Here is a 10,635-nt window from a genome sequence, read left to right on the forward strand (position 1 = left end):
GCAGCACTTTGGAAACATTTTTGTTGTTTAAATGTGCTATATAAATAAAGTGGATTGATTGATTAAATCCCTTGTACAAGGCGATAGAACCTTGGCTCCGAATGTAACCTCAAGTTCAAGAAGTTGTCTTCTGTAGCTCATGGGACAAAGGTCAAAATGTCAAAGGAGAATATGAATAATTTTAGATATTTAGGGAAAGTAAATTAAACATTACTTCTGTCTTTAATTATGATCATGAGTTCTGGTTATGTTGGGGACGGCGTGGCGGAGTTGGGAGAGTGGCCGTGCCAGCAACCTGAGGGTTCCCAGTTCGATCCCCACCTTCTACCAACCTCGTCACGTCCGTTGTGTCCTTGAGCAAGACACTTCACCCTTGCTCCTGATGGGTCGTGGTCAGAGCCTTGCATGGCACACATTCACACACATCAGTGTGTCAATGTGGGAATAGTGTCAAAGCGCCTTGAGTACCTCGAAGGTAGAAAAGCGCTATACCAGTATAACCCATTTACCATTTGGGCCAGCAGAGAAGGCCTTGCTGGCCCTGACGGCCCACCACTGCTGTGCATTAAACAAATGATGGGTAAACATACTGGATGGGGGCAGCACGGTGGAACAGGGGTTAGTTAGTGCATGTGCCTCACAATACGAAGGTCCTGAGTAGCCCAGAGTTCAATCCCGGGCTCGGGATCTTTCTGTGGGGAGTTTGCATGTTCTCCTCGTGATTGCGTGGGTTCCCTGCGGGTACTCCGGCTTCCTCCCACCTCCAAAGACATGCACCTGGGGATAGGTTGATTGGCAACACTAAATTGGCCCTAGTGTGTGAATGTTGTCTGTCTATCTGTGTTGGCCCTGCGATGAGATGGCGACTTGTCGAGGGTGTAACCCGCCTTCCGCCCGAATGCAGCTGAGATAGGCTCCGGCACCCCCGCGACCCCGAATGGGACAAACGGTAGAAAATGGATGGATGGGCATACTGGATAGAAAATGCACCTGTGGAGATGAGGAGTTTACAGTTTGCAATGAATATAATGCAGAGAGAGCCATCATGTGTGCCAAACTGTGAGAAAAAACACAAAATACTATTCTCAGCTGGGAACACTAAGAAAACTGAAAAAGAGTGTTTAAAAAACATGATTACCGTGAATTTATTAACGTGGACCCCGACTTAAACAAGTTGAAAAGCGTATTCGGGTGTTACCATTGATTGATTGGTTGATTGAGACTTGTATTAGTAGATTGCACAGTACAGTACATATTCTGTACAATTGACCACTAAATGGTAACAACCGAATACGTTTTTCAACTAGTTTAAGTCGGTGTCCACTTAGTGGTCAATTGTACGGAATATGTACTGTACTGTGCAATCTACTAATAAAAGTTTCAATCAATCAAACAAAAATCTGACGTGATGAAGAAATACCACTAAGAGCCTGCGGTGGGCAGTAGTACACCCAAAGTGTTTTCGTCTGCCGGAAACTAGAAAGAAGAAGAAAAAAAGGCAGATATTACAAGCGCGACACAAACGACAGCGACGATATAAAACATTCAAAATGTTAAAAGAGTTGGTGAAGGAGCGACTAAAGGTGGCAGCCGATGAAATATTCCGCCTGTTTGAAAGAACGATATCGTCATACGAGGAGGAACTTTGCAGAACAAGAGAAGAGAACGAGCGACAACGACAACAAATGGAAGCTGCTCGCAATACTCAAATTGTGACCCAGGTTAAAGGTAAGTTTACGTGTTTACAAGCAGGATTTTTCAAAATCCGGATTTGAAAAATACCAACGTTCAAAACTTGGTGATCCTAAAGCAGCGTTGAAATCAAAGGCAAAGAGCAAGGAAGGACAGCCACGCCGGTGTTGTGCCGGAAAACGCACCCCTGCCATAATATGCACCCCCTGACGCGGGAGCGCGCTTACGTCACTCGGTTGCCAGCATCCACAGATACTCAGTGAAATGACATGAATTATGAATGAATGACATAGTTCTTTCCAGGCCCGTACATCATCAAATTGGGGCCATGTCCACACGAACACAGATACTTAATACAGTGTTTTTCAACCACTGTGCCGCGGCACACTAGTGTGCCGTGAGATACAGTCTGGTGTGCCGTGGGAGATTATCTAAATTCACCTATTTGGGTGTTGTTGTTGAGTGTCTGTGCTGTCTAGAGCTCGGCAGAGTAACCGTGAATACTTATATATCAGTAGGTGGCAGCCGGTAACTAATTGCTTTGTAGATGTCTGAAACAGCGGGAGGCAGGGTGGAGGTAAAAATGTGTCTAATGCTTGAACCAAAAATAAACAAAAGGTTAGTGCCCCTAAGAAAAGGCATTGAAGCTTAGGGAAGGCTAGAACTAAACTAAAACTGAACTGGCTACAAAGTAAACAGAAACAGCTGTTTCTGTTTACTTTATATGGTGCCGGCAGTTGAGCATGGCGCGCATTTGACACAACGCTAAAACCGTAAAATGGTCTGAAATTAATCATGTAGGGTAGAAATTGTTACACAAAAACGTGCTTCATATTTCACTCTTTCTATCTACTTACATGTGATCAATGGATGGCGCACCGTATTGCCTGATTATCGGGATTCTGGAATTTGCAGCGTTGTCGAGCTTCGTCTGTCTCACGGAAGCTTCTACGCGCATGCGTGCAGCCTTGACTCAGCTCAGCTGACGTCAGATTGTTAGAAAAACACAACACGTTCGCGGAACGTTAGGGAAACGTTACTACATAATGTATATAAAGTAAATTTGCGAAAAAAAACATTTCGAAAAGCCTGGTCGCTGTTTCCATTGTAGGCAAATATTTTGTGTGTCAGATAGGTTTTGATATGTTCTGAGAATGTTCTTAGAATGTTCTCATCTTGCATAACCAAACGAGAACCATACAGTAACGTTACGCTAAAGTTAGGTGTTACCTGGGAGAATGCTGGACGACAGCAAAGACTTACTGCGGAGCAAAGACGGCGTCCACAATGTACATCCGAACATGACGTGACAATCAACAATGTCTCCACAAAGAAGGATAAAAACAACTGAAATATTCTTGATTGCTAAAACAAAGTAGATGCGGGAAATATCGCTTAAAGGAAGACATGAAACGGCTACAGGAAAATACCAAAAAAGAGGAAAATCCATCAAAATAGGAGCGCAAGACAAGAACTAAAACACTACACACACGAAAACAGCAAAAAAAACTCAAAATAAGTCACGGCGTGATGTGACAGGTGGTGACAGTACACCTACTTTGAGACAAGAGCTATAGTGATGCATGCTTGGTTACTTATATCCAACAATTGCGACGACGACTTTTTACTGTCAACTGAGTTTCGTTTTTTTAGTGATTTCTGCTGGTGGTGTGTCTCCGGATTTTTTCAACGCAAAAAATGTGCCTTGGCTCAAAAAAGGTTGAAAAACACTGACTTAAAAAACGCATACTTATATCTGCGTTTAGGTTTCTTGTCCACACGCAGACGCATACTTTTGTCTTTTAAAACGCAGACTTTTACAAACGCTGGCCAAAGTGTAGCGTTCCAAAAAAATTGGACCTCAGGAAAGCCTTTGATACAGTAAATCATTCTGTTCTTCTTACCAAGCTCTCAAAATTGAACTTCTCTCAAAATGCTGTGTGTGTTACTCCACCGAGCTCTCGACAGCACAGACACTCAACAACGGCACATTTGCGGATTATAATTACTGGTTTGCAAAAAATATGTTTAACCCACTTAGGTGAAATTACGTAATCTCCCACGGCACACCAGACAATATCTCACGGTACACTAGTAAACACTGTTTTAATGTGCCGTTTTTGATCAGGCGGCGTCGTGACCACCGCTAAGGATTCCGGCGGGGTCCTAGGCAACAGGGCCAGTGCATTGTTTAGAGCCGCGGTGCATAATGTGTCTGTGTGCTGGGCTCCAATAAAGTTCGAGTTGAGCATAATTAAGACTAGGTCACTTTACTACATTGGCGACGAGGATAAATCAAGACGTCAATGGCGTTGTTTGGAAATTTGACGGAGTTTGACCAGGCTACGGAGGATTGGCAACGGTATGCTGAACGCCTGGGCTGTTACTTGGTGGCTAACAAAATCACAGACGAAGGGCAACAGAAGGAAATTTTTCTGACTTCGTGTGGGGCCAAAGTATGTGCGGTGTTGCGGGATTTGTGCCAGCTCGGCCAGCCTGCGGATACAGACGTGACATTGACGGAGATGCTTCAGAAATTAAAGGATCACTTCGCTCCAAAACCCAGTTCGATTGCGGAACGAATCGAGTTTCATTCCAAATCGAGACAACAAGGTTAGTCCGTTTCTTCATTTGTTGACAGACTAGTGTGTGGTATCAACGACCATCGCATCCAACGTCGTTTCCCGGGGGTTGTAATTTACTCTAAAAGGGGACTAGGAATATTTGACTGGACTATGGGTGGAGGGAATGTTGTAATGTTAATGTGCCATTTTTGATCAGGCAGCACCGTGACCACCGCTAGGGGTTCAGGCGGGGTCCTAGGCAGCAGTGCATAATGTATCATTGTGCTGTGCTTCCATCCATCCATCCATTTTCTACCGCTTATTCCCTTCGGGGTCGCGGGGGGCGCTGGAGCCTATCTCAGCTACAATCAGGCGGAAGGCGGGGTACCCCCTGGACAAGTCGCCACCTCATCGCAGGGCCAACACAGATAGACAGACAACATTCACACTCACATTCACACACTAGGGCCAATTTAGTGTTGCCAATCAACCTATCCCCAGGTGCATGTCTTTGGAGGTGGGAGGAAGCCGGAGTACCCGGAGGGAACCCACGCAGTCACGGGGAGAACATGCAAACTCCACACAGAAAGATCCCGAGCTTCAATGAAGTTAAAGTACCAATGATTGTCTCTCACACACACTATGTGTGGCAAAATTATTCTCTGCATTTGACCCATCGCCCTTGATCACTCCCTGGGAGGTGAGAGGAGCAGTGAGCAGCAGCAGTGGCCGCACCCGGGAATCATTTTTGTCAGGTTCAAACACTGATGACATCTATTAAACAGACACGAAGCAAGGAATCATGCAGAGACAGAGTTAAATTTTACTCATGAGGAGAGACGTATTGGGCTGCACACTTAGCTAGTCTATAAAATCCGCTACACCTCCCTGATACCGAAGTACATGTCAAACTACTTCCTTAACGTAAATGACCGCCATAAACACAACACCAGGGGGAGCTCCACTAACCACGTTAAACCCAGATTCCGATCTAACAAAGGTCTTAACTCATTCTCTTTCTATGCCACATCAATGTGGAATGCGCTCCCAACAGGTATAAAAGAAAGGGCATCTCTATCCTCCTTCAAAACCGCAATAAAAGTACACCTCCAGGCAACTTCAACCCTAAACTAACCCCCTCCCCGGATTGTTAATAATCAAATGTAGACAATCAAATGTAGATACTTTTTCTTATGCCTTCTGATCTCTCTCTCTCTCTCTCTCTCTCTCTCTCTCCACTACTTGCTGTACATATCCTACCAAGTCAGACCTACACTGTTTCAATATCCATTTCTCTGTTCTCAATTGTTGATGACTGATAATAACAACCAAACCTAACTCCCCCTCCACACCCCGGATTGTAAATAATTCAATGTATATACCCTGATGATTATCTTGTGTGATGACTGTACTATGATGATAGTATATATCTGTATCATGAATCAATTTAAGTGGAACCTAACTTAAACAAGTTGAAAAACGTATTCGAATGTTATCATTTAGTGGTCAATTGTACGGAATATGTACTTCACTGTGCGACCTACTAATAAAAGTCTCAATCAATCAAAGTTAGAGTTCCAACCTACGCTATAAGGCACAGCCCACGTCCTCCACTATTTATTCCGGAGGTCCCTGGTTACCGGTACATCACTGAGGCTGCTTCTGAAGGAAAGGGGGTAATTTCAGCAGCCCCAGTTAGGCACAATATATGATTATTCAGAAATGGAAATGTGCTGACACTCATGATATCACACTGTGTCTGCTTTGTCTGCGTCAAGGTACTCGATGTTCGTCCTTGGCAGTCAGCAGGCCGGGTCTGGACACAAACACTGATACGAGACGACTCGCAATCTTTGGATTGCAAGTTGTCCCTTTGCACAGATAGAAAAGTACAACTTCAGCACAATTGATAATAACTATAGCAACGGCCTTTAAGCATAAGAGTTGTGTGATAACTTATACATAATTATTCTAACATGATTTAACCCCCAATTCCAACTCTTGATGTTGAGTGTCAAGCAGGGGGGTAATAAAGTTCGAGTTGAGCATAATTAAGAGTAAGTTACTTTACTACATAGATGGTGTGCGTGTGTGTATGTTGTCTAATTCATCTACAGTTCCTTATGTTATATGCAATGTTTCAAATTGAATCAGGTTCAGATTTGTAACAGGGCATAAACCCGGGGGTGTAAAACTCATTTTAGCTCAGGGGCCGCATGGAAGAAACTCTATTACCACATGGGTCAGATGGGTAAAATCACGGCATAATAACTTAAAAATACAACTACGACAACTTTATATTTGTTCCTGTTTTACTTCGACCCAAAATAGAAGAAGCACATTATGAAAATGTACATATCCCAAAAAATCCTCTTTACAAATAAACTCCCAAGATAGTTAAACATTTTGAGCAAAAAATTGGTACAGCTGCAAAAACACAGTGAAGAACTCAATGAACTTAGACTTGATCTCAGTGTATTTACAAAGCAATTATACTTTAAGTCACAGCTCATCTATGATTGAACAAGAAACATCATAATGCATAAATAAAAATGTTTAAATGTGTCAAGTACCACGTTTGTCATTTCCACTGTTCACATTCTTTAAATTTGCATAGAAGACAATCATTTTCACATAACTATATCAAGGTGCAGTGTCTCATGCAGCATTTAAGGTGGGCTTACCAATTGTTTATTTTACTCCTGTTTGTTTTGCATTGGGTCGAGGGGGAGGAGTCGCAGCCCCGTTTTACCGTGGACTTCTTGCTTGTTATACTTGCTCGCCCCGGTATAAACCATTTGCTTATATACTGAGCAAAGGGTCTATATACTTATGACCATGTGATATTTTAATAAACTTGTAAAAAAAAATCTACATCTGTTTTTTCCTGTAAAGATAAGGTGATGAGTGTACATTAATGAGAAATAAAAATTAACTTTTTTGATTTAAACAAATTAGCAAAAAGTGAAACGTTTTAAGTGGTCTGAATACTTTCCGTACCCACTGTATATCACAATATTGCATTACTGCAATGTATAGGGATGCATACTGTATCATGAAGTCCTTGCCAATACCCCTCCCTGAAATGACCCCAAAGTGCTTGAATTCAAGACAACAGCAAACAGATGTAAGTTTTGTGCAACCTAGCAATATGAGCATGTGTTTAAGTTAACAATCCAGTAGATCTGGATTTGGCAGTTAATTTGGGACTTGAGGCAAATATCTGCCGAGACATTACATGGCAGAAAATGAAGTGTTTTTTGTTGCTCATGTCTTGCAGATATCCAGCAGCTGATTGGTCGTCAAGATGGACTTCTCTCTCAGCCACAGGAGGGGAGCTCCACTTTGAAGCAGAAAGATCCACAGCCCCCCCACATCAAAGAGGAAGAGGAGGAACTCTGGATCACTCAGGATAGAGAGCGTCTTCTACCGTTGAAGGAAGATGATAACGCTAAGTTGCCACTGACTGGTGTCTCTGTGAAGACCGAATGCCATGAATACAAACCACCTGAGTCCTCACAGCTTCATCACAGTCCAAGTGAGAAGAACAAAGGGGAGGAGCCTCCAAGCAGCAGCTCACCAGAAAGCATAACAACAGAAGATGATGGCGAGGATTGTGGAGGATCACAAGCAGACCACCTCTTAGCTCCACTCTCAGACAGTGATGACACAATGTCACACTCTCCTGAGGATGAAAACGACGCCCAAGAACCTTTGAGCAGCAATACAGACTGTAAAGGGGTTATGAGGACTCACACTAACATTCAACACTCTGAAGGCTCTGAAAAGATGACAGTTAAAAAACTTGGAGTTTTGGGTAACATTCACAAGGGAACACAAATAGTACAAAAAACATTTAGTTGTTCAGTGTGCGGTAAAATATTCTCTCAAAAGTCATATATGGTAAGACACATGAGAACACACACAGGAGAACAACTTTTTAGTTGTTCAGTTTGTGATAAAAGAATCTCTAGTAAGTCGAATATGGTAAAACACATGAGAACACACACGGAGGAAAAACCTTTTAGTTGTTCAGTATGCGGTAAAATATTCTCTCAAAAGTCATATGTGGTAAAGCACATGAAAACACACACAGCAGAAAAACTTTTTAGTTGTTCAGTTTGTGGTAAAAGAATCTCTGTAAAGTCGAACATGGTAAAACACATGAGAACACACACGGGAGAAAAACCTTTTAAGTGTTCATTGTGCGGTAAAACATTCACTCAAAAGTCAACTATAAAAAGTCACATGAGAACGCACACAGGAGAAAGACCTTTTCGGTGTTCAGTGTGCAGTAAAAGATTCTCTGATAAATCAACTATGAATAGACATATGAGAACACACACGGGAGAAAAACCTTTTTGTTGTTCAGTGTGTGGTGAAAAATTCTCTCAAAAGACCTATATGGTAAAGCACATGAATAAACACACACAGGTGAAACACAATAATCCTGTTCACTTGGAGCAAAAACATTGATTCAGCAGCACTCACGGAGATGCACAATTGACAAAAGCCTTTTAATTACCCAGCCTGCACTAGTCTAGTAGCTGTTGTGTAGATGGTGGCAATGATGGATGGTCTGAAAGATATAGAGAATAGCCAAGCTAAACTTGCAAGAAAATCAGCATTTTATTCTGAGAGAGTAGTGGAACAGAGGATGCTGAAAGACAAGCTAAGAAGAATACAGGAAAGAAACCAAGAAGTAAAGATACCATTGTGAAGAATGTAAAGTTACCATTACACACCCTTGACGAAAGCAATTAAAAAGGAATGAGGAAAACCAAATATGCAAATAACATAATGATTTTTAATAAATTATTGGCGGTGTTAAAGGGGTCATGTTATGATTTATTTTTACAATCAAAACACTTCCTTGTGGTCTACATAACATGTGATGGTGGTTCTTTGGTCCAAATGATGCATAGATTATGTTTTATAGACCGTTTTCATGCAGCTTTCTGGCCGTCTCTTCAGGACGCCCCGCTTTGTGGACTGTTCCTTCACTTTGACAGCGTCTTCTCACCGCCATCTTTGTTGTAGTTTTTTGAGCTTCCAGATCAACTCTACAGAAAGGTATAAGTTCGAACTATACGCTACTTTCTATTAAAAATGGCGTCAGCGGAGGATGCATGTGCATGTACGAGCCAGTCTGCCCCACCGCAAGAGGATAGTGGGGGAAAAAAGGAGCTTATTGACTACAGAGTCGGGCTACAATGGCGGCCCCTCGCCACTTGTGAATTTATACTATGTAGGAATAATCCACTGATTGCACCACTCAATGGTTGAATTTCACATTTTCAGGAATTATGCAGATCCTAAATACACAACAGCAGGTACAAATAGGTAAGAAAAGTTGATTTTGAGGCCCCTTTCAGATGAGTGCAACTTTGGAAGTGTAAATGGAGCACTCAATTAATCACTCCAATTTTAATTAGATCATGTCAAATATTGACATCATATAAACAATCCCACTTGCACTTAAATAGTTCCAAGTCCAAAATAAGTGGGAAGAAGCAAGTAGAGCTTATTTGATCCATCCCCTGCTGTGATACATGTCTGATGATGATGTGCCTTATATGCACTGTGCCTCAACAACGTATGCTTATAATGTTCCTTAAAGGGGACCCATCATTATTGTAATTTACATATGACACAATTCCTTGTGGACTAGATACTGTTTTTTTGGCTATGCTTTGGTGGGAAAGTTGCGCTTAACGCAGGCAGAGAGCATGTTCTAGGATGCCCACATAAGTATGTCCACCACACTGCGATGTCATACTTTGCCCACTGTTAAAAAAAAAAGACAGGCATCTAAAACTGTGTGCAAGCTCAAAATAAAATGCATGAACATTATGATGTGATGCTTTTGCGTTGATAATACTAGTATCCAAAATTGTAACATTTACAAGTCAGAAAATTGGTAAGTCACCTTTAAAGTGGCCCATGCTTATACATCAACGTTATGTATTGAATCCACCTCATAGATTATTTTCACATGTGCTTAACTGCATACTAAATGTTTTCAAATTTGTTTTATTTGAAAGATTATACATTCCTCTCTTGTTGTCAAGAATAATTGTCGTACATTTGCGGGAGTGTATACAATATTTGTACATTTCATTATTTCAAAGTTGATAAACAAATGGTTTCTGTGTTCTGTATAGCCAGCAGGATTATCCTAAGTGAATGAATGGAATTGTTTTCCCGTATTTCTAAACAATAACTCACGTATGGTAACAGAGCAGTACAGAGTATGTATTGATTTTTTGTTCAGAATATACAAATATTAACCACTTTTCGCTGTATATGCTTGATCTGTGGTTTCCAGCTCAATTTATTATCAATCATAAATTGTATACAATAGTTTTCTTGTACCATG

At 41.6% G+C, this 10,635-nt stretch overlaps 1 protein-coding gene across 2 annotated transcripts; it reads left to right on the plus strand.

Moving 5' to 3' along the window:
- The first annotated feature begins 1,457 nt into the window (after window positions 1-1,457).
- On the plus strand, window positions 1,458-10,635 carry LOC133614750 (uncharacterized). 2 transcript variants are annotated; one of them, XM_061972947.2, is made up of 2 exons: window positions 1,458-1,728; window positions 7,537-10,633. In XM_061972947.2, exons 1-2 carry the CDS (start codon window positions 1,551-1,553, stop codon window positions 8,730-8,732), a joined length of 1,374 nt encoding a protein of 457 aa, XP_061828931.1. In that variant the 5' UTR covers window positions 1,458-1,550; the 3' UTR covers window positions 8,733-10,633. The 2 variants fall into 2 exon arrangements, with proteins under 2 accessions (XP_061828931.1, XP_061828932.2); XM_061972948.2 differs by lacking the exon at window positions 1,458-1,728 and adding an exon at window positions 3,867-4,305 and having other exon boundaries at window positions 7,537-10,635.

The sequence above is a fragment of the Nerophis lumbriciformis genome, linkage group LG17, assembly GCF_033978685.3.
Source record: "Nerophis lumbriciformis linkage group LG17, RoL_Nlum_v2.1, whole genome shotgun sequence".
NCBI classification, from domain to species: Eukaryota; Metazoa; Chordata; class Actinopteri; order Syngnathiformes; family Syngnathidae; genus Nerophis; species Nerophis lumbriciformis.

Coding starts and splice junctions, on each gene's coding strand:
- LOC133614750 (XM_061972948.2), top strand. CDS start 3,999: ATGGCGTTGTTTGGAAATTTGACGGAGTTTGACCAGGCTACGGAGGAT. Junction 4,306..7,536: donor TTCCAAATCGAGACAACAAG/GTTAGTCCGTTT, acceptor CATGTCTTGCAG/ATATCCAGCAGCTGATTGGT.